The sequence below is a fragment of the Salmo trutta genome, chromosome 17, assembly GCF_901001165.1.
Source record: "Salmo trutta chromosome 17, fSalTru1.1, whole genome shotgun sequence".
In the NCBI taxonomy this organism is placed as follows: domain Eukaryota; kingdom Metazoa; phylum Chordata; class Actinopteri; order Salmoniformes; family Salmonidae; genus Salmo; species Salmo trutta.
The window spans coordinates 44937320-44962301 of record NC_042973.1 but is presented as its reverse complement, the minus strand read 5'-3'; the positions used below and the strand labels follow the sequence as shown (position 1 = coordinate 44962301).

General features: G+C 42.5%; 1 protein-coding gene across 1 annotated transcript in view; it reads left to right on the top strand.

Moving 5' to 3' along the window:
- LOC115152272 (homeodomain-interacting protein kinase 3) overlaps window positions 1-24881 on the top strand; it is a 51316-nt gene extending 26435 nt beyond the window's left edge. Inside the window, exons 3-15 of the mRNA XM_029696965.1 lie at window positions 6861-6984; window positions 10305-10424; window positions 11977-12063; window positions 12233-12417; window positions 12598-12751; window positions 13019-13139; window positions 13270-13379; window positions 13570-13688; window positions 13803-13961; window positions 14307-14750; window positions 14879-15135; window positions 20339-20469; window positions 20649-24881. Of these exons, the coding sequence (XP_029552825.1) occupies window positions 6861-6984; window positions 10305-10424; window positions 11977-12063; window positions 12233-12417; window positions 12598-12751; window positions 13019-13139; window positions 13270-13379; window positions 13570-13688; window positions 13803-13961; window positions 14307-14750; window positions 14879-15135; window positions 20339-20469; window positions 20649-21062 (2425 nt within the window). The 3' untranslated portion in view covers window positions 21063-24881. The remainder of the gene's footprint in view (window positions 1-6860; window positions 6985-10304; window positions 10425-11976; window positions 12064-12232; window positions 12418-12597; window positions 12752-13018; window positions 13140-13269; window positions 13380-13569; window positions 13689-13802; window positions 13962-14306; window positions 14751-14878; window positions 15136-20338; window positions 20470-20648) is intronic.
- Window positions 24882-24982: the final 101 nt, after the last annotated feature.

Below are 24982 nucleotides of genomic sequence, written 5' to 3'. Positions count from 1 at the left end.
TTTTACAATCTCACTTTAAGTCGAAGATTGAAGCTTCTATGGTTATCCAATCCCACAGTAGAGAGAAGGTTGTGTGGTCTGACCAGTCCTGGCTGCTGTTTTGATCAGAGAAACATGCCCTTGGCAGTATACATCATTAAAGTACAAATGGTCATGAACACAATGGCCTGTGGCTGCTTGATGAAGACCTGTTTCTTAATTGGCACATTTAAAGGAGGGTCATCTGGCCATGTCTGGGCTGATGCTGCTGATGAGTCCTTAATAAAGTCAGTCAATGTCCTGTGTCGACAGACTGCAGATGGGTTCAATGGAGCGCTTGTCTTCATTCTGTGCCTTCTCCAGTTGGAGAGCAGTTATCTGCTGGTGCAGAGGCTCTACACCGTTTGTTTAATCACCCAATCAGGCATGGAAGATATTTAATGGCCGTTGAGTAAAGTAAATGGTGCCCCTTTTTTTGGTGTGTGGCTGTTGGCTAGAAGCTAATATCTTCCTTCCCTGTGTAATCTAATCTACATTCTTAGCTGCTATTCCAAATGCTCTTTTGGCATCATAGTATTCTAGCTATGTCAGTTTGGTCTGTTTTTACCCAGATAAGGCAGCTCTCATGTGAATGGTCCAGTGTATTTTAATTCTGGAAATGTTTGCCTCACCCCCCACGAGGCTCCACAAAGTGCTGTGTTCCATCAAATATGGTGTGGGCATTGTACGGGCAGCTTCTGGAAAGGCAGGCCGTGGCTGCAGCCTTTATCACACTGCCGGAGTTCAGTTATGAGCGGTATGCTTTCCCCGCTGGGTGTGAGCGCTACACAAATGGTCCGATATGTATATTCACAGGTTCAGCCACTCACGCACGCACACTTCAGCCACAACCCATAAAGAACACACTAGCTTAAATGAACTTGATCGTATCTCCTCTTTTTTCTAAATATCCAACATTGGGTCTATTAACAAAACATTTAGTTAAACTAGTCTTTCTGGGTCCTGTGGCATCTGTATGGAGGAAGTTTTGACTTTCTGTGAATTTGAAGGGCAGCAAAATTGGTTCCCTGTTCTGCTCTAAGAGTACAGGAAAAATGGAAACACTTGAGTAAATGATGGATACCGGTGTGGTTTGAGTTAATTACCGTAATTTCCGGACTATAAGCCGCAACTTTTTTCCCACGCTTTGAACCTCGCGGCTTAAACAATGACGCGGCTAATATATGGATTTTTCCCGCTTTCATTTTTTTTTGTTGAAAGGAGATGACTTCAGTGGTTTCAGTGCACAGGAGGAGGAAGATAGTGACCAATGACTTTCTTTGTAGGCTACTGTTTACTGCAAATTTTTTGTTACAAGCCGTGTTTCGTTAAAGCCTACTTATTTTTGTTACAAGTTGTGTTTCGTTAAAGCCTGTGTAAAGTTCATTTGTTTCAATGTACCGGTAGGCACCTGCGGCTTATAGACATGTGTGCCTTATTTATGTTCATAATAATATATATTTTTTAATTCAGTGGGTGCGGCTTATATTCAGGTGCGCTCAATAGTTCGGAAATTACGGTAAGCAATTAACTAACATCATGCTTAGTCGTGTGTAAATATGGCGACTTTGGCTATGCCCCCATAGAATAACAATGCCCCCATCGACAGGGCACGAGGTCACTGAATGGTTTGATGAACATGAAAACGATGTAAACTATGCCATGTTCGTCTGTCACCAGATCTCTACCCAATTGAACACTTATGGGAGATTCTGGAGCAGCACCTGAGAGATCAGTTTTTTCCACCACCATCAAAACACCAAATAATGGAATTTCTCGTGGAAGAATGGTGTCTCATTCCTCCAATAGAGTTCCAGACACTTGAAGAATCTATGCCAAGGTGCATTGAAGCTGTCCTGGCTCGTGGTGGTCCAACACCCTATTAAGACATGTTATGTTGGTGTTTCCTTTATTTTGGCAGTTACCTGTATTTGCATCAAAGAACGCGTCTGTCCTTGTTCTTGCTGCTTGGGTAATGGGCTAAATTGGGTAATTTATCCTTGACCCCTGTTAAGGCATCTCAATGGAAGGTTGATGTACTACATTTAAACATTCTCCAAGTTTTTCCAAAGAACACATGGCTGTGTTTATCAGCTGTGGAGATTGCTAGCTACGCACCCCATGAGGCAGAGTATTTTTAGCCCAGCAGGTTGAGAACCGTGGCAGGAGAGCTGTATGTAGAGCCATATGTCTCTAGACACAGCGTGAGAACAGTCTGAACTGGAATAAACTGATGTAGGAATGGAGAGCCAATGTCACTGAGATTTTCTTCGCCTGCACCCAGCTGTGCTCACAGGTTGAGGAAACCCCCTCACAGCTCCCCCCTAATCGGCATTCCCCTGACACATGTAGTGTTTATTTTAGTAGATTGAGTTTAGTTAGGGCCATGGTTAGATATTCCCTGCCCCTGGGCCTGTGGAAGACATGTGTTTTCCCCAGAACAGCTGCAGTGTGCAGAATTCCCCTGGACCACAGGGAGGCGGATACCCAGGCCTCGTTGACCAGGCGGTCAGATCCTCGGTCACAGTAGCCTAGGATACACGTTCTCTGGGGATGAACTTCCAGCTCCAGCCTGGATTAATCAGTTACTTGCATGCTATCTATATTAGTTCATGCTGGTGTTATATAGGCTAGGCTTTATCTCTAACAGGACATTTTGTAATATGATATAACAGACTCGTCTGAACTTAGCCGTAAGCACACCATGTACAGGAGTTTTTTTAAACAACCCACCCACCACCCTTCTCCATTCCTTTACCAATGTTTTGCAAAAAAGGGGAAGACTCACTGCTCTGGATAGCACTCAGACCTAATTTCCACATTAAGCGACGGATACTGACGTTGAAATGTTTTGCGTTTCTCAATGTCCCCTGTCCTTTCTTTGCTTTACATAACTCTTAACTTTCATTATTTTTAGGAAAAACAGGAAATGGTTAATTGTGGCTTTCCCTTCCAGGGTAGAAAAACATGAACTGTCCTTATCTTCCTGTTAGAGACAGGCCTTTTTATAACAGGTGTTACTTTCCCAGATAGCCAGACATAGTATAAAACCTCAGCTATCTCTTGTTCACAATGGTGCCTGAGGCGAACACTGACCATCTCCCTGTGGGTGTACATGATCCCCCTCAGCTGTTGCCAGTGTTGTCCAGGGCTGGATATAGAGTAACTCTGCGTCTCCTCTCCCTCCTCCTGTATGCTGGGTGGGCTAAGCCATGCTGTCATCAGGGCACAGAATTAACTGCTGATGCAAGAGAGGGTGCCCATGGTTACAATATCAGATTCCACTGTTGATATTCTCTTTTCAGACGTCTCATAGCCATGCCCACTCTTCAGATGTCCAAAATAGGTTTTGAGAAAGTAGTTCATTCTTTCTTGTCTGAAATAATTACAGATGGCCTATTTGTCTGTATCTGAACTGAAGTTTTATGGGTCTCTGCTGCACAATATGATGATAGACTATATAAACAGTGGCGCGTACTCATGGAAGCCAAGGGAAGCCAGGCTTCCCCAAAAAATTGACCTATTAAAAAAAAGAACATTAAAGTTATCTTGCGTCTCTGTGTTTCATAAAAATAATAGCCAATCAGCATTGAGCTAAACTGAGTGAGCGCAACTGTGAATGATCCTAGCACAACAAAAAAATGGTGTAAATGGAAGCCAGTTTGTATTTGGCTTCACACCACATCAAAAACAGAATGTAATTTACAGAAAAACTTGAATTGTTACGTCATTGACCTCCAGTGTCTGGCTACCTAGCTAGCTAAAATTGTCCCTTACCTAAATAACCCATGCATGGAGATTTGGATTTGTGGTTTTACTTAGCTCTCCACACTGGTCAATGCTTATAACGGCGATTCTAACCATAAATTCATACATTGTGCCCATGGCCTGAGAGGATCGAAGTTTAATATGTAGTAGGCTAGTGTTAACTAGCTGGCCTGGTGCATCGTTGCCCATGAAAGGAAGTTAGGCTAGCGAGCAAGCATTTTAGCCAGGTAGCCTAGGACAACAAACTAAAAGCGTGTACTTTGACAGTCATAGACCTTTTCGTCAACATGGAGGGGAGGATGTCGTTTGCGTTTCTCTACAAGTAGGGTGAGTCAACAGGTTTTTTTAAATTGTATTTTTTTTTTAAAATTTACTCACGTGCACACATCAGCACCATGGATAGCTACTTCATATTTAGCTTGGACTTAATCGTTTTTGGTATCTTTTAGTTGTCAAAATATTAAACTAAGCATAAGTGAGTTGAAGTTGAAATGGTGCTGGAATAGTGGAGGCAGCTCCTGTTTTCTTTTAGACTTGCAGTAACTCTCCGTGGTTACTAAACAACCGTTGATTTAGAGTCTGAAAATGTCGGAAACACTAACTTGCTTGATACTGCTGTAGGTCACGTAACTGTTTGATACATGTAAAATGCTTTGTGGACTTAACCTGGCGTATTGCTCTCTGGTTTTGTGACTAAACAAAGGTGTGGTTGAATTTATTCTGTCTTATTGTCTCGGCATTAGGCCTATACACAGTGCATTCGGGAAGTATTCAGACCCCTCGACTTTTTCAAAATGTTACGTTTACAGTCTTATAAAATGGATTCAATAGTTTCCCCCCCCCTCATCAATCTACATACACTAACCCATAATTTAGAAATTGTTGCAAATGTATAAACATGAGAAATTGAAATCAAATTTGCATACGTATTCAGACCCTTTACTCAGTTCAATGTTGAAGCACCTTTGGCAGCGATTTATAGCCTCAAGTCTTCTTGAGTATGACGCTACAAGCTTGACACACCTGTATTTGGGGAGTTTCCATTCTACTCTGCAGATCCTCTCAAGGGCTCTGGCTGGGCCACTCAAGGACATTCAGAGACTTGTCCCGAAGCCACTCCTGCGTTGTTTTGACTGTGTGCTTAGGGTCGTTGTCTTGTTGGTAGGTGACCCTTCGCCCCAGACTGAGGTCCTGAGTCCTCTGGAGCAGGTTTTCATCAAGGATCTCTTTATACTTTGCTCCGTTCATCTTTGCCTCGATCCTGACTAGTCTCCCAGTCCCTGCTGCTGAAAAACATCCCTACAGCATGATGCTGCCACCATGCTTCACCGTAGGAATGGTATTGGCCAGGTGATGAGCGGTGCCAGTTTTCCCCCAGTCATGACGCTTGGCATTCAGGCCAAAGAGTTCAATCTTGGTTTCATCAGTCCAGATAATCTGGTTTCCTTGAGGTACCTTTTGGTAAACTTCTAGCAGGCTGTCATATGCTTTTTTACTGATGTGTGGCTTTCATGTGACCACTACCATAAAGGCCTGTTTGGTGGAGGGCCGCAGAGATGGTTGTCCTTCAGGAAGGTTCTCCCATCTCCACAGAGGAACTCTGGAGCTCTGTCAGAGTGACCATCGGGTTCTTAGTCACCTCCCTGACCAAGTCCCTTCTCCCCCGACTGCTCAGTTTTCCTAGAGCTGGCTGCCCAGTCAGAGACTTGGTGGTTCCAAACTTCTTCCATTTAGGAATGATGAAGGCCATTGTGTTCTTGGGGACCTTCAATGCTGCAGAAATGTTTTGGTACCCTTCCCCAGATCTGTGCCTCGACACAATCCTGTCTCGGAGCTCTACGGACAATTCCTTCAACCTCATGGCTTGGTTTTTTGCTCTGACATGCACTGTCAATTGTAGGACCTTTTATAGACAGTTGTGTCCCTTTCCAAATCATGTCCAATCAATTGAATTTACCACAAGTGCACTCCAATCAAGTTGTAGAAGCATCTCAAGGATGATCAATGGAAGCAGGATGCTACTGAGCTGAATTTCGAGTCTCATAGCAAAGGGTCTGAATTCTTATGTAAATAAGGTATTTGTTTTACGTTTTGCAACAATTTCTAAAAACCTGTTTTGGCTTTGTCATTATGGGGTATTGTGTGTAGATTGACATGTTTTATTTAATCAATTTTAGAATAAAGCTGTAACGTAACAATGTGGACAAAGTTATGGTCTGAATACTTTCAGAATGCACTGTATCATGGTGGCAAGGCATAAGAACTAACATGTTATAGAGCAAACAACTTACCCAGTTATTTTACCCGCCCACCGCTACTGGATATAACCTCCCATTTTGCATGCACTTCTCTGATTGAGGGGTTGGGTTAAATGTCGAAGACGCATTTCAGTTGAATACATTCAGTTGGATAACTGACTAAGTATCCGCCCTTTCCCTAGGACTAAGAGCCTGTTTTTTTTTTTGTCACACCTTCTCTCGCTGAATTTGTTTCAGCATTTATCTGTCGACAGACGTTTCCTGCCAGCAGGATATCAAAACCGAGTGATGACAGTAGGACGTCACAGATTACCTTGTGTGTCACACTATAATGGTCGCATTAGGGTGTTGCATCTGACCATCGCTAGGCAATGGATGTTTTATCTGTCAAGGCAGCCGCTGTGCTCAGCCTTGGTTTTAAAATGGTAACTGATTGATTGGCCTTAATTTTTTTATGGAAGTGGAACCTTGCGCTAATGCCCGCAAAATTGCTTGATGGCCGTTAAAGACCACGAGCGTCACTCTTCAGCTTGATTAAACATTTGTTTTTTGTGTGTGTGCTCTGTCTCAGTATTTGTGAAGAACTAACAGGAATTCAATAAACAGTACATAATGTGTTTCGTTTGTGTGACCTCATGGTCTTCATACATGAGTTCCCACAATAAATCATGTTAGTTAAGATCTTATCTTGAGTTTCCTGCCCTCCCATGAGTATAACAAATCCAATGCCTGTTGTGTATGTGTGTAGTAGTCTAACAATGGTTGTTGAAAGTGCTCCCCACTAAACTCTTTCCTGTTTGTATTCCCTATATACAGGGCTCCAGAGATCATCCTGGGTTTGCCGTTCTGTGAGGCCATCGACATGTGGTCCCTGGGCTGTGTCATCGCTGAGCTCTTTCTGGGCTGGCCCCTCTACCCAGGAGCACTGGAGTATGACCAGGTAAATCAAAGCACCTGCCTGACATCTCCAAATCTAGCAGACTGTCAAGGGAAGAGAACGATACTGACAGAACTGACATCTCAGTGAAGACTGGCCACACACAGACCAGTGGAGCAGTGTAACAGCCCCTGATGCCTGTGTGCTGGTGCATTTTGATTCTAAATGTGATGGTTAAAGCCTCTACTTTTAGTTTGTTTTCCTATTGAAACCCTGTCTGTTGTTTTGTTGGTGCTCTCTAAGCAGTGAAGCATACGAATACAAAATGTCTAATCTGGACATTAATGGAACAGGAAATTGGCTGTGTCATCTTTGATTATTTCCCTTAGGCCAGTAACTACGTGATTGGGACTGAGTCCCCCGGCTTAAAGGGGAGACCATGGGAAACTGTGGTGTGCTGGGGTAGGACTGTCATTCTTGGGTCTAGTGGTCATTTGGACCACGACCAGGCAGTAGTGCTTTGCTGACCATGAGCCCCCCTGACTGCTGCACCGTGCCAGCGCTGGGTCCAGTTCCACGCCACACAGCAAAATGTATTTATAAGCCTAATGCTAGACACACCACACACACACACCTCGACCCCCCCCCCCCCCCCCCCCCCCCAAGCCTGCACCATCAGCAGGTTCTCACTTCATTGCTCTCACTGTGTTTGTGCAGCGTTGTGGCAACCCAATTTGAATCTCTATAACATCCAAATCATCAAGCCTTAAACAGAGCCAGTTAATCTCGCCGGTCTCCTGGCTGTGTTGAGAGATACAGCGGCGGCTTTGCAGAGTGAGGAAAAACCCCTGCCTCCTGTCCTAACACATGCCTGGTCTTGTAGTTTTAGCAGCTCTAAGGCACAGTGTTTTGGCTGGAAGAGGGTAGCTATGACGTACCCTTTCTGAGCAATAGGCCTTACTGACTTTACTGTCAGGGACAGATGCTAACTTGTATGTCATACTGTCAGTGTCACTGCTCCCACGGGAGATCAAGTGTCCAAAAATCTAAGTCTGGTTTCTTGCTGTTTTTAAAAACAATTTTAGTAATGATTTCATGGGCAGCAATGACATTGTTTCAATAATAAATAAGTAGATATCTTCATTATTGTTTTTGCTATGTTACCAGATGAGCAACATGTCTTTTTGTAAGGTGATTTTTTTTTTTTTGCATTTATCTAGGTCACCCTACCTCCACTTTGTGGGATTGGAAAGGTTTCCATGGCAATTTTGGAGCACATTACATCTGTCCTGGGCATGTCAAGTGGCTCTCAGCATATTGACCTGGCAAAGTAGCAAGGGATGAGCAGCAGTACTATAATAGAAGAGTAACCGATATTCCAACTGGGATTATATTTTACAAGTGTATGACGTGTGTCTATTTACTCCGTTTGGAAGACCTACATGTAACCTTTTTGATTAGCTTGGATTAGTAGAGACCGAAACACTCTGTTTGGCTTAAGTGTCTTTGTCCTGCGGGTATGTTTGGGAGGGCTGGGATAGCCGTGTGCCTGTGTCAGGCTCCCAATGTGGGGGTGACGGAATGCTGCTAATGGGAAGTTCTGTTCGACACCTCTCACACATACCTCACACAGAACTCCATGACCACACTTGGAGGTCTAGTCATTGCATGCCATCAGTAGCAGTGCAGTGGTCAGCTCTATTTACGTCCTGCATTAAAATACTATTGTCTCGTTTGTTTTGATGAATATCTGTGTAGTGCTATCAGGATTTTTTCAAGATCAAAATGGGGTTTTGGGTGGTTGGCATGGCCGTGGCCAATGGTGCGGTCGCCAACCACCATTTTTAGAGGCCCTCCTGTTGACTGCAGTAACAAAAGTTAATTTCCTGCAATTCTACACATCTTGCCATGTCTTATGCAATCTGACTGACTCAAACATTATAACAAAATCAATGGGGGCCCTATTCAATGACAAAAATACAATATACATTTTTTGGGGGAATTTTTGATTCTCTGTCTATCTTTTATTTTGGTGATTGTTAGTTCTCAAAGATGATCTTATTTGAAAATATAGGTCCATTATCTTTTCGACATACTTTACATCTGGTTTTAGTCATTTAAGTTTATGTTTTTCCATTATCCTTAATGTTGGTGATTCCTTTGTAGATGTACAGTGCCTTCAGAAAGTATTCGTACCCCTTGGCTTATTCCACATACAGCCTAAATTCGAAATTGATTAAATATATTTTTTTCATCCTTCTACACACAATACCCCATAATGACAAAGTGAAAACATGTTTTTAGAAATGTTGGCAAATTTATTAGAGAAATATCTCGTTTATATATGCATTCACACCCGTGAGTCAATATTTTGTAGAAGCATCTTTGGCCATGACTACAGCTTTCAATTGACTTTGGTATGTCTGTGTCAGCTTTGCACATCTGGATTTGGGGGATTTTCTCCCATTCTTCCTTGTAGATTTTCTCTAGCTTTTGTTAAGTTAGATTGGTAGCGGTGGTGAACAGCCATCTTCAAGTCTTACCGTAGGTTTTCAATGGGATTCCAGTCTGGGCTTTAGCTGGGCCACTCAAGGATTTTCACATTCTTGTTCTGAAGCAATTTCCAACGTGGCTTTGGCTGTATGCTTGGGGTCATTGTCCTGTTAGACTGGGGCGAAGATTTACATTCCAAGGTTATTTGCACTTTTTGATGCAGGTTCTCAAGGATTTGGCTCCATTCGTTGTTCCCTCTATCCTTACCAGACTCTCAGTCCTTCCTCACTGAAAAGCTGCCAACATGCTTCATGGTAAGGATGGCGTTAGACGGGTGATGAGCGGTGCCTGGTTTCCTCCAGACACGGAGGGTACATTTTCTCATCAGACCACAGGATCTTTTACATTATGATATCTGTCCGCTCTCCAGATTGGTATAGTGTAGTAGAGCTCTCATCTCAGCCAAGGTACTCTGTAGTTCTGTCATTGGGTTCTTGGACACCTCCCTGACCAATGTCCTTCCTGCCCGTTTGGTCGGACGGCCAGCTCTAGGCAGAGCATGATCAAAGGAAATTGGATGCACCTGAGCTGAATTTGGAGTTTCATAGCAAAGTGGTGTGAATATTTGTATAAATGAGATTACATTTTCATTTAGTTTCATTTTCAACAAATTAGCTAAAATAAAAATGTTTTCACTCTGTCGTTATGGGGTATTTGTGTATAGATGGGTGAGAAAATCAATATAATCAGGCTGTAACACAACAAAATGTGGAATAAGTCAATGGGTATGAATACTTTCTGAAGGCACTGTATATTAGTACGTCCAACAAGCAGGAATATGATGTAAACACTGCAATCATATTGTCTTGCTCTGTTTCTCTCCTCCACAGATTCGCTACATATCTCAGACACAAGTGTTGCCGGGGGAGCACCTGCTAAACGCGGGGACCAAGACATCCCGCTTCTTCTGCAAAGAGTCCGACTCGCCTTATGCTGCCTGGAGACTGAAGGTAACATTGACACTCTGATTCCTGAACATGGGCATCCTAGACCAGGGCTAGGCAACTACACTGAACAAAAATATATAAACATCAACATGTGAAATGTTAGTCCCATGTTTCCTGAGCTGAAATAAAAGGTCCCAGAAATGTTCCTTACGCACACAAAACTTATTTCTCTCGAATGTTGTGCACAAATTTGTTTACGTCCCTGTTATGGAGCATTTCTCCTTTGAAAAGATAATCCATCCACCTGACAGGTGTGACATATCAAGAAGCTGATTAAGCAGCATGATCATTACACTGGTGCACCTTGTGCTGGGGGCAATAAAAGGCCACTCTAAAATGTGCAGTTTTGTCACAACACAATGCCACAGAGTTTTGAGGGAGCATGCAATTGGCATGCTGACTGCAGGAATGTCCATTAGAGCTGTTGCTAGAAAATTGAATGTTAATTTCTCTACCATAAGCTGCCTCCAATGTCGTTTTAGAGAATTTGGCAGTACATCCAACTGGCCTCACAATCACAGACCATGTATGGCATGGTGTGGGCGAGTGTTTGCTGATGTCAATGTTGTTAAGAGTGCCCCATGGTGGTGGTGGTGGGGTTATGGCATGGGCAGGCATAAGCTACGGAACACGAACACAATTGCATTTTATCAATGGCAATTTGAATGCAGAGATACCGTGGCGAGATCCTGAGGCCCATTGTCGTGCCATTCATCCGCTGCCATCACCTCATGTTTCAGCATGAAAATGCATAGCCCCGTGTCGCAAGGATCTGTACACAATTCCTGGAAGCTGAAAATGTCTGTTCTTCCATGGCCTGCATACTCACGACATGCCACCCCCATTGAGCATATTTGGAATGCTCTGGATCGACGTGTACGACAGCGTGTTCCAGTTCCCGCCAATATCCAGCAACTTTGCCAGCCATTGAAGTGGAGTGGGACAACATTCCACATGCCACAAATACTGACTGGTTTTCTGATCCACGCCCCTACCTTTTTATGTTACCTGTGACCAACAGATGCATATCTGTTTTTCCAGTCATGCGAAATCCATAGATTAGGGCCTAATTCATTTTTTCAATTGACTCATTTCTTTATATGAACTGTAACTCTTTGAAATTGTTGCATGTTATGTTTTTTTATATTTTTGTTCAATATAGATTTAGCTGAGGGATGATTTTTGTCATAGCAGATGGTAGGGGGGCCGGAACATAATTGTAATAATTTTGAGTACTGCAAATGGACCACAACTAAGCCAAAAAATGTATTGTATTTGATTACATTGAGACACGATCACATATCTATTTTATTTGTGGGAATACTTGAACAAATTTCCTGAATCATTTTTTATTTTTTTGCTGAACTGGTGATTTTATTTTTTCGTTTTTTTTTTGTGTTTGCAAAAAATAAATCACTCACGAGCCAAAAACCGAACCGCCTGTTGCCGACCCCTGTCATAAACCATCAACAGACCCAGTTCTGAGTACGCTAGGTAGAATTCTAGAGAATGCATGTTCACAATTGAAGACTCCTCACATTTTCTGTTTCTGCAGACGACAGAGGAGCATGAGACTGAGACTGGGATGAAATCCAAAGAGGCCAGGAAGTACATTTTTAGCAGTCTGGATGACATAGCACATGTGAGTACAGAACTTTGCTTAAATGTCAGATGATCACATCATTCAAAGTACGAATTTGCGTACAAGTAAATTATGATTTGTGAAAAGGACCACATGATACAGTAGTGTGAATACCTGTGTATTTTGATACATAGTAGCTAAAGATGTTGGTTTCGTTTTGCCGCCTTAGGTGAATCTGGTGCTGAATATGGAGGGCAGTGACTCGCTGGCAGAGAAGGCAGACCGGATGGAGTTTGTGGGCCTGCTGAAGACCATGTTGCTGACCGATGCTGAGAAGAGGATCGCTCCCTCAGATGCCCTCAACCATCCCTTTGTCACCATGCAGCACCTTCTTGACTTCCCCCACAGCAATCAGTAAGTCTAACCTAGGGCTAAAAAATAACATGACAAACCAACAAAAGCTCTTCCATGCTCTACCAAGAAATTAACTACAAACTGATTACAGATGGACACGGATCAGAAGTAGGCTACAATGTTCCTTGAATGCGCTCTGCCCGATCGTAAATCTCACCCGTTCTCCTCCCTTTTCTCCAGTGTTCAATCGTGTTTCCACATCATGGATGCCTGTCAATCACGTCCCAACGCTTACGATACACTCAACCGCAACAAAGCACCGTTCCACAGACCCTCAACCAACTCAGCTGGACTGCCAATGGCCTTCAATAAAATGGGATCGGTTCACTCCCAGGTAATCTATTCATCACAATTACAAGAAGCTTAATGTATGGTCTGAATGGATGTAAACTGGAAATCTATGTTACATTTATAGTTGGGGTAAATAGACTTCTTATTTAACCAATATTGCCACCTGCAGGATTATTGGTGCTATTGAATTGCTATTAATTGCTATTAATATTTACCTTTAATGGTACTGCCGTCTCGCTCACTTCAGTGTCTGAAGTAAATAATGAAAAGAAAAGTTGATTAAACTTAAGCCCCCCTCCCCCCCATGCAGGCTTTGACGCATTCTGCTCCCTCTGTGATGCATCCTGGGATGCTGCAGACTGGAAATGGTCAGTTTGGGTGTAACGACTCCTTTCAGCCAGCCCTAATCCTTTGCCCCCCAACCATGCAAGGTATGGAGTGTCTCAAATTAGCACACAGTCAAGTCATTTCATGAAAGATACAGTATTAATGCTGGATTTACAGTGGCCATGTCGATCAAAGTTCCAATCCAATACTAGGCTATGCTCGTTGTTTTTGTAGGTAACCCAAACCAGTCAGGATATGCAGTTCGGATGGAGAGCACGATACCAATGGTGAACCAAGCCCCTCCCATACAGCCTTTGCAGATGCGACCTGGAGTTATGGCACAGGTGAGACTGGCTCATATTGGGGATATTTGTATACAGGGGTCAGATGCCACACTGTACTTAGTTGAGGTCCTTGACTCATGCTAGTCGGAGGTAACACTTTCAAGTGAGGCGGTTCAGGAGTTTGCCGCTTCCCTTACCGCATCTTAAAGGTTTATGGCGTGCTAATGATTCCTGTCTTTGTTCTTTGCAGCAACCGTGGTCAAGTAGAGGCCAGCAAATCCTGGTACCAGCCTGGCAGCAAGTGGCTCCTCCTACCACCTCTATGGCTTCTGATACTGTGGCTGGCCCACAGAGGCTCAGTGACTGGGGGTGAGTTAGTTCACCATAGAAGAAATTACCTTTTTAACTTATTTCACTTGCCCCTTTCTTTGTACTGTGGAGATAAAACGTATATAATGTTGTTGTTGTTTTGCCTTTTTAAAGGAAAGTACGGCAACACAGCAATCATTACACCAACATGATGCAGCCTATTCTAACCAACCAAATGACCATGTCCGGTCCACAACCAATCAACATTGGCATTGCACACGTGGTGTGGCCACAGCCGCACGCCAACAAGAGGAACCAGCCCAGTCAGAACAGGTGAGATTTCCTTCTTCAGCCCAACGCTTCTCCTCCATGTTCCAGTTAGATAGTGTCCATGACAAATCAATGCTATTGAATAGACCCGAGTTCTTTTTTTCTGGCTTGATAAATTATTGATTTTGCATCATCATGATAATGTGGCTGGTGACACTTTGTTTCTTGAAAGTCTGTCTTTAACTTGACTCTTTTGGGACTATAATGGACTAATAAAAAAATTATAAATATATAGTTTTGAGTGGATTTTCCCTTTTAGTGAGTGTACTACTAGATCATAGTCATATTGTTCTTACATAAACAATAGTCAATGTACGGATAAACAACTTTTTTACTCCTACCTATTAGGTGCATGAACTACTCACACAACAACAGGGACATCCAAATCTCAATGTGCCGATCTCCAAAGATGTCAGACCGTCTTAGTAACACAGGAGGAGGCGATTTGTCCCATCGGGAGAGGCCTGTGGAGGTTCAGCAGGAAAGACATGAAGAAGTGAGCTGCTGTAAGGCAGTGGAGGACGAGCGGATAGATATGTCCCACCAGCAGCGAGAGTCTGTGGTCATCGATGACCTACCCAGCCCCACCCTCAGCGTAATCAGTATCAGTAGTGACACGGATGGGGAGGAGGATTCTTCCTGCAGGTGCAAAGGCGGCTCTGACTGTGAGGCTTGTAAGGGCTCTCTGAACATGGAGAGGGTGTGCTCCCTCAGCAGCCCAGACAGCACCCTCAGCACCAGCTCCTCTGCCTCGGTGCAGTCCAGCCCGTCCCCCTGCAAGAGGCTCAACAGGTACTGCCAAACTGCACAACTTTTGATAACTTGCCTGAGGGGCCAAAGTCTTGATCATAAGTAGCAAGCCTGGGCATTTAGTTGTTTTGTTAGTTATTCTGTTATTGATTGTGTTTGTCTGTTTTCAGCATGTCTGAGGACGATGGTCATGGGAGCGGCTGCGAGACGGTAGACGGTTCCCCCGCCTCGGACTCCAGCCAGAGCCACAGCCCCTACCTGGAGAGCCGCTACCTAGGCAACCACAACCATCAGTCCCTGGGTATGACAACGCGTGGCATGGACCCTGAGAACGAGCCCAGCAAGCTCCCAGTGAGAACCATGGTGGTGCCCCCTATGAGGGTGGTGCAGAACAACAACAACATGGACCAGCACACAGCCAGAACGGGTCAGTTTCTATTTGGAGAATTTCACGTCAAAATTGTTTCCGTATTAACAGTAAGAATAGGCCTATACATTAATCTTTTGTTTCAGTTTTGTGTAATGCAAAGGCCTGGTTAGAACTGATCTCTGAACTGTTAAAAGTTAATTTGTGGAATTTCTTTCCTCAATGCGTTTGAGCCAATTAGTTGTGTTGTGACATGGTAGGGGTGGTATACGGAAGATAGCCCTATTTGGTAAAATACCAAGTCCATATTATGGAAAGAACAGCTCAAATAAGCAAAGAGAAACAACAGTCCATCATTACTTTAAGACATGAAGGTCAGTCAATCTGGAAAATTTCAAGAACTGAAAGTTTCTTCAAGTGCAGTTGCAAAAGCCTTCAAGCACTATGATGAAACTGGCTCATGAGGACCGCCACAGGAAAGGAAAACCCTGAGTTTCCGCTGCTGCAGGGGATAAGTTCATTACAATTACCAGCCTCAGAAATTGTAGCCCAAATAAATGCTTCAGAGTTCAAGTAACAGACACATCTCAACATCAACTGTTCAGAGGAGACTGTGTGAATCAGGCCTTCATGGTCTAATTGCTGCAAAGAAACCACTACTAAAGGACACCAATAAGAAGAGGAGACTTGCTTCGGCCAAGAAACACGATTTAATGTACATTAGAACGGTGGAAATCTTTCCTTTTGGTCTGATGTGTCCAAATTTGATATTTTTGGTTCCAAGCGCTGTATCTTTGTGAGACGCAGAGTAGGTGAACGGATGATCTCTGCATGTGTGCGTCCCACCGTGAAGCACGGAGGAGGTGTGATGGTTTTGGGGTGCTTTGCTGGTGACACTTGGTGATTTGTTTAGAATTCAAGGCACACTTAACCAGAATGGCTATCACAGCATTCTGCAGCAATGCACCATCCCATCTGGTTTGCGCTTAGTGGGACTATCATTTGTTTTTCAACAGGACAATGACCCAACACACCTCCAGGCTGTGTAAGGGATATTTGACCAAGAAGGAGAGTGGTGGAGTGCTGCATTATATGACCTGACCTCCACAATCACCCGATCTCAATCCAATTGAGATGGTTTGGGATGAGTTGGACCGTAGACTGAAGGAAAAGCAGCCAACAAGTGCTTAGCATATGTGGGAACTCCTTCAAGACTGTTGGGAAAGAATTCCAGGTGAAGCTGATTGAGAGAATGCAAAGCTGTCATCAAGGCAAAGGGTGGCTACTTTGAAGAATCTAAAATATAACATATTTTGATTTAACAATTTTCCATTCCATATTTCCACTTTTTCATAGTTTTGATGTCTTCACTAGTATTCTACAATGTAGAAAATACTAAAAATACAGAAAAAACCTTGTGAGTAGGTGTGTCCAAACTTTTGACTGGTACTGTATATTTGTTACTGCTCGACTAAAACAATCTTGGTTGACCAACAGCCTAACGACCAAACAAGGGACCAGTCGACTAATTGGAGTCAGCCTTAATTGCAATCTTAAGACACTGCTAATGCCACAATCCAGACATGATCAACCTCAAACCATCCATCTGAACTGTCAGATGTTCTTGAATATTCATATACAGCGCATAATGGCAGGAGTTTTTCTGCCACCTACGTCCAAGCAGTATAAAATAAATACATGTTTTTTTGGGGGGGGGGATAAGTCAAAGGTAATGGACTTATATATTTTGTAATCATATAATCTTTGAGAACTAACAATCACCAAAATGAAAGCTAGGCAATCAGAGAATAGAACATTCAGACAACAGTCAATTTTTGCAGTATTTATTTTGTTATGTTTGTGCGAAAGAACACCGCATGGCAAAATTAATGGAATTGCAGAAAATTTGCTTTAAAACCTCAAAGATTTCTCTCGGCTCCATGGAGAAGTGTGTAGAAATGCAGGAAACAGCTGACTGAAGAGAGGATGGCCGGGATTTGTGGGGTTAAATTTGTTTTTGCGGTAACGTGGACTTTATTACGTGATGAAAAGTTGTTGCTCTTTGCTTTAACATGTAAGCAAGTCTTTGGTTGTCTAGGCACCACCCTGCAGCATAAACAAGCACATTCAGTCAGGAGCGGAGGAGAATGACCGCGGTCATTTGGCTGACCAATAAGTAATCCAAAATGCCATGACCATCACAGCCCTGCCTTTACACAGAGCAAAGGACTGTCAATGTACAATGGATTTTTTTGTTATTTGATTTAGAATTTTAGGACCCTTTTTAGGTATCAAATAAATATATATAAAACATTATTTGATTTAAATTTAGTTTTTTGCCTTTACTACTAAAGCCCGTAGAAACACATTGACTAACACATTCAGAAATGCCAAAAAGGACAGTCAAAAAACGTATCATAAGAAACAAGGTTTTGAAGTGTCCTAAATCTAGGATATATATATTTTTTTAACTAAAAATATATTTATATATAATACACACTGCGTTCGGAAAGTAATCAGACCCCTTTACTTTTTCCACGTTGTTACGTTACAGCCTTATTTTAAAGTTGATTTAAAAATCAATCTACACACACTACCCCATAATGACAAAGCAAAAACAGGTTTTTAGAAATTGTTGCAAATGTACAAAAAATAATTATGAAATATCGGTTTTTTTTAATGTAAGTATTCAGATCCTTTACTCAGTACTTTAAGCACCTTTGGCAGTGATTACAGCCTCAAGTGTTCTTGGGGTATATGCTACAAGCTTGGCACACCTGTATTTGTGGAGTTTCTGACATTGTTCTCTGCAGATCCTCTCAGGTTGGATGGGGAGTGTCGCTGCACAGCTATTTTCAGGTCTCCAGAGATGTTCGGTTGGGTTCAAGTCCGGGCTCTGGCTGGGCCACTCAAGGACATTGAGACTTGTCCCGAAGCCACTCGTGTTGTTTTTGCTGGGTGCTTAGAGTCGTTGTCCTGTTGGAAGGTGTACCTTCGCCCCAGTCTGAGAACCTGCTCCAGAGCGCTCAGAACTTCATCAAGGATCTTGACTAGTCTCCTGGTCCCTGCCGCTGAAAACATCCCAACAGCGTGATTCTCCCACCATGCTTCACCGTAGGGATTGTGCCAGGTTTTCTCCAGATGTGACACTTGGCATTCAGGCCAAAGAGTTCAATCTTCGTTTCATCAGACCAGATGATCATGTTTCTCATGGTCTGAGTCTTTAGGTGCCTTTTGGCAAACTCCAAGCGGGCTGTCATGTGCCTTTTACTGAGGAGTCTGGCCGCTCCGTCTGGCCGCTCTACCATAAAGCCCTGATTGGTGGAGTGCTGCAGCGATGGGAGAACCTTCCGGAGCTCTGTCAGAGTGACCATCAGGTTCTTGGTCACCTCCCTGACCAAGGCCCTTCTCCTCCGATTGCTTAGTTTGGCCGGGCGGCCAGCTCTAGGAAGAGTGTTGGTGGTTCCAAACTTCCATTTAAGAATGATGGAGGTCAGTGTGTTCTTGGGGACTTTCAATGCTGCAAAATGTTTTGGTACCCTTCCCCAGATCTGTGCCTCGACACAATCCTGTCTCGGAGCTCTACGGACAATTCCTTTGACCTCATGGCTTGGTTTTTGCTCTGACATGCACTGCCAACTGTGGGTCCTTATATAAACAGGTGTGTGCCTTTCCAAATAATGTCCAATAAATTTAATTTACCACAGGTGGACTCCAATCAAGTTTCAGAAACATCTCAAGGATGATCAATGGAAACAGGATGTACTGGAGCTTAAGTTCCAGTCTCATAGCAAAGGGTCTGAAATATATATGTAACTAATTAATATTTTGTTTTATACATTTGCTAAAATGTCTTCCTGTTTTCACTTTGTCATTATGGGGCACTGTGTGTAGATTGAGGGGGGGTGGTATTTAATAAATTTGGAGTAAGGCTGTAACATAACAAAAAGTGAAGGGGTCTGAGTACTTTCCGAATGTGCTGTATATACTGAACAAAAATTTAAACGCAACATGCAGCAATTTCAAAAAATGTATGGAGTTACAGTTCATAGAAGGAAATCAGTCAATTGAAATGAATTGATTAGGCCCTAATCTATGGATTTCACATGACTGGGCAGGGGCGCAACCATTAGCAGGTCTGGGAGGGCATAGGCCCACCCACTTGGGAGCCAGGCCCAACCATTCAGAATGAGTTTTTCCACACAAGGCCTTTATTACAGACAGAAATACTCCTCAGCACCACACCTCCCCCTCCTCAGGTGAAGGTGAAGAAGCCAGACGTGGAGGACCTGGGCTGGCGTGGTTACATGTGGTCTGCGGTTGTGAGGCCGGTGGAATGTACTGCCAAATTCCACCTTCTAAAACAACGTTGGATGCGGCTTATGGTAGAGAAATTAACAAAAGTATGCATTCACTACTGTAAGTCGCTCTGGATAAGAGCGTCTTCTAAATGACTAAAATGTAAAAATGTTAATATGCCACACCAGTCAGGTGGATGGATTATCTTGGCAAAGGAGAAATGCTCACTAACAGGGATGTACACAACTTTGTGCACAACATTTGAGAGAAATAAGCTTTTGGTGCATATGGAAAGTTTCTTGGATCTTTTATTTCAGTTAATGAAAAATGGGACCAACACTTGTTGCTCTTAGATTTTTGTTCAGTATATATTTTTTGTGCACATTTAACCCCTTTTTTGGGGTAGGCACAAAACTACCTTCGTACTTCCATACATTTTTGTAAACTGGTACCAGTTACCTTCAGACGAGTCCCATTGCACTTGTGTCCATGAGTCTCCCCTTTCCATAGAGTGGTCATAATATTCTGTAGGTTAAACCGTGCGGACACTACAGGGGCAAATCGACAGATTTTTTTTTTTTTCAACTTGTTGGCTTGTGTATTTGAACCAGCGACCTGTCGTTTACCGGCCCTACTCTTTAACTGCTAAGCTACCTGCCGCCCTGAAATCGAATCCATGTGCCATCTGCTGATCGGAAGCCTCAGACCTGGTGCCAAATAGAGATCCTCTCTAGTGGGCATGCGGATGAAACCGAGATGAATACTCTTACTAACGGGCTTCATTACCACTAGCAAGGAGGAGCAATTCTATTTCCGTCTGCCGAAGTTTCTCTCTCTGTGTTTATTTCAGCAAGGCATGCTCTCGTTTCCACTGGGTCCTTATTGGTGTTGTTTTACCCTGTCATATTAAAATACTTATTTTATCTGTTAGTCTTACCGAGCCCTTTTCTGGTTTCTCTTGCAGTCTTCGAAATCTCGTGCCAGTCCAAAGGACGTTGCGCCCCCGGACGACTGAACCACCACTCCACACCTCTCCATCCCCGGCAGCAACAGAAGATGACCGCATTCCAGCAGCAGCCCCTGGGCTTTGGCCAGGTCAGTCCCCCCTTATTACTGGTCTCTTCCAGGTTTTGTCATTCAAATCTAATTCTACCTGCATCATTTTACTTTGTTTCCATTTTAAAACTTTAGTCATTTAGCAGGTGCTCTTATCTAGAACGACTTAGTTTGTAGTGGTGTCCAACGGTTTCTCCCTCTCCTCTGCCCACCCTCAGGTCCAGCATTACGGCTCCTGCAACAAGGAGTGGAACGGAAACTATGGGCAGCACCGGCGGCCGCACGCTTACATCCCTCCCACGGTGCACGGCCACGCTTTCACCCTCCCCCACAGCAGCCCCACCCACAACTCGGGACACCACCCCCAGGCCGCCCTACTCTCCTACCCTCCCTCGGCGCCCGTCGCCCACCTTCTGGCCTCGCCCTGCGCCCAGCGGCCCGTCCTGCAGCCCACCTACGGCATTGTCCACCAGGTGACCATGGGCATCAACCACCGGCTGCTGCCCTCGCCCACCATCCACCACCAGGGCCAGTACAAGCCCCTCTTTCCACCACACTCCTACATCGCCTCGCCCGCCTATACAGGTTTTCCCCTCAGCCCCACCAAACTCAACCAGTACCCTTACATCTGAGAACCAGCCACCCAGGGCCATGGGCCAGCAGAGGCAGCCAGCAGTGACAACTACAACCAAGACCTTCATCTGTCATCTCTCAAGTTATGACAGATAAAGAATCCCCTTTGACTTTTACAAATCATGTTGGTTGATGGTGATGATAATAGAATTGAAACCGTTAGCTTTAAAAAAAATAATAACATAATGAAAAAAGAATGAATGAATCAGTGAATGATTAAGAAATTCTCACTTAATGTGTTTTTGCACATTTGCTCTGCTTTGTCATTTGGATCGAATGGTTCTCTCTATGAAATGGGTCAAATGGAGGGGTTAGAGGTCATTTTCTCAACCCCCCCCTTTTCCTGTTTTTCTATATTGCCTTCTATCTAGCACGTGTGCTAATCACATCACTCGTTAAGCCATCCCAGTCTCCAGTGCTAGGACAGCAGAAGTTTGTCTCCGTTCGTTTGTTGGTTCATTGTGGTGTAAAGGTGTTACTGTGTTGTTTGCTAATGTCTTCTGTGTTTTCAGTGTGTACCGTCAGTGGTCTGAAAAGGTTGTTCCACACGCTGCATGACGTCGCATGGGCAAAATAACTTAGTGGAGTCGTTGACAGATGCTTAGATGTCACTCTTTCTATGTGTACTGTGAGACTTGCTGCATCGTAACTTGTTCCCACACCTACTAGTGCCTTAAATATGAGGTTGTTAATGTTACTTATCGCGCGTGTGTATATATATATAAAATAAATGTACTGGACTGCAGCACTTGAAGATTATTTTTACTCTGATATGCTTATCAGATAATCAAATAAGTCATGCTTATTTGGCCTCATTGTATATTTGAGTAGTTGAGCTTCTTTTACCAGAGGACGCCGGCATGCTTTGCTGTGGCAAATGTTTATTTGGTTTGGACTTTTCCCAAATGAACTAATGTACATAAAACACAATTTGAATGATTTTAATATTTGATAATCAATTTCTAGTCACTTAGTACTTAATTACTAACAGTATTTTTTGAAACTGCAGTACAATCTAGATATTAGGCGCTGGTTTGCTGTGTTATGGTTTTTTACAGCCTTTTTCTTAGATTAATACTGATGTGAGGCATAACATTGACTATCGACAAACATGCAAATAGTTGGTTGGTTCTTAGTACAATATGATCTCATTATCTTCAGAACACCTATACAGTGTTTGATATACCCATCTATCAACCTACAGTATAATTGCTGGACTATGTAGTGCTTGACAAGGTGTATTGGTTGAGTGCAATTTGCTTTCATTGTTCCATTTAAAGATTTGTCGTCGTCAACTGCTTAGTGCTTATTTTCTACATTCCGTCAGGGAGGAAATATATTTTGTGTGAATTTTGTTTTTAATTGCTTGCATGAGCATTAGGTTTTTGTCTTTCTTTACTTTCAAATGAAAATGCTCTTTCAGCACCAAAGACTAATTCATATCATAAGCAAGGTAGCTACTCTTTCTTTTTCCGTTGACCTCAAGTATTCTGGAGTCATCGAGATTAAATATATTTTAAAAAGGTTTGAGGTTTTATTTTCAGCATTTTGGGCAAGTTGTATGATATTATGTATTGAATGTATCCTAGATAAGCTGCTAGCTATGTACTGATTGCCACATCAAAATGATTAACTTAGTTCTTACTCTGCGTTCTTACTTTTGTATAGTTTTAATGAGCATATAATAGAGGTGGATTTTATTTTAGTATAGAGTATACTTAATGGCATTAAGACTTGTTAGTGCCTCTGTATATTTGCTTTGAGTTTTGAAGTGCGATTGTATCTACTGTATTGCAAGTAATGGAATTTAGCGTTTTTTTTGTTGGATTTTTTTTTTCTGTTTCTTTTGTGTGTGCCTATAGCATCAGTATTTTATCTTATTAATTATAGGTTGGGTTCATCATTGCATACAGTAATTGATGTGTTGACGATTTTGTGTTGATTTTAGTTATTGTTCTGTTAACACGCTCAAAAGCCTACATTTTACTCACATTATCATTGATTGACAGATCTATATTACCATGCAGATATATTTACTGCAACACATCTATTTGGTCCTTATCTAAACATTGGGCTACAGAGAGGCCTTCACACACGTACTATTTGTTATGAAATGCATCAGTAAGCACTTGTTCAAATGTATTGAACTCTCAATATGCTCATCAGGTTCAGTATAAGGCAAAATCCCACACAGTTTTCATGAAATTGCTGTGCTCTGTGGACTTTGACTCTATGATTTTTTTCTAGACATTTATTTTAAGCCTAAGAAAATGTTCTAAACCCACTTTTTGTATCTAAAGTTGATTGAGACATATTTTCTACAGATTATGCTGACCTATTCATAGTTGATTGACTGAGGCATATGGGTGGGATATTTCTTTAATCCAAACAAGGGGGATTGTCAAGTGATGACTGATCTTTTTCGCTTTCAAATCTTGCTACTCCTTTTGTAGTCTTTCATTACATTGTGGACTGAGAGATTGTTTAAATGTGTTTACTCACTAGCCCCACAACGATGCATTTTTCTCATTCTGACTGTCTACAACCTAGTGCCTTTTCAGATTTGTGGTCCAGAGAATAACTGTTGGTCGATAACTCCCTGACCCCTAGGCAGTCCCCTCTCCTGCAGAGGGGTGGCAGTAGTCAGACGTGGATGCTCCTCAACAGAATAGAGTATTACACATCCAAGCGGCAGGATGTTAGAATTAAGCAGCCTCGTGTTTTATCAGGACTTCTGCAGCCTGTCTCCAAATCCAAATATGTTTTACATGTTTGCCATTAAGTGAGAAAGCATTCTGCTTTTGGACTCGTGTACAGTATAGTAGAGCTGACAAATACAATGCATTCTTCTCTCTGAGAAGCTCTTATGGGTGCTGGCTTCTATCTTCAGATCACTCGACCCCCAATGCGCAACCTTAACCATATGGTCTGAATCCATAAAGCTTTTCTACAGAATATAAAAATACAATGCTATTCTTAGTCAGGGAATATTTTTTACACTTCACCCAAGACGCAGTTTATCTCTTATTGGACATGCACAAATGCAAAGCTTTACATACAATGTGAATATATATGTGGAGTTGAACATGTTGGTTTGCAGACTTGACAAAATGTTTTTGGTTTGTTTTAGTTTTTGACGGCTACAGAGATTTCTATTCTGTGTATATGATACACATCCATATAGCAGCCTTAGTTTTGATGAATCACTTGTTGGTATTTGCTTTAACATCCCACGTAAATATTAGGTCCAAAGTTGTCACATATACTGCAACTGTATTGTTTTATGACTTCCTATATGATTCATTCAGGGTCTTTTGTATTGTCCAGTATTCTACTGTATTAACCTTCCAATCCTTACCACTTTGTTTGATTGCTTTTGATCTTTTTTGCAGTAATTTCACCTGTTAGCACAAGTTGTATTTCACTTCAATTTATAGGATAATATACGGTATCTAAACAACGCAGCATATAGACTTAATTGTGAAATTGGAACTGTTACTGGTTTAATGTGTAGTTTGTGGCTTTATGATTTTGTTTGCTTTTGATTTTATGCTACACTAGTTTGCCATGTAGCAAATGCACTGTGCAATATATATACATTATGAGGACTGGGACAATTATTATTTTGGATGTAATGTCTTTTCCAGTTTGCGGTCGTATTTCTCTCTAGTTCTCAGTGATTTCAATGTGACCAAGCCTTATGTACTTTGTCACAAAAAGCGGGTTTTCCTGGTGAATATTGGCGAGTGTCAAATTAAGAATTGGTGTACTATTGTCAAGATTCACTTTGAATAAAAAAAAAATGATATTGCTTCAGCCATCTTGTTTGTCACTGTGTTTCTCCTGTTTTGCATAAGGTATTTGCTTTGCTAACTTGTATTTTACAGTTTATGTCCAATTTCAGATGCAGCACAATACA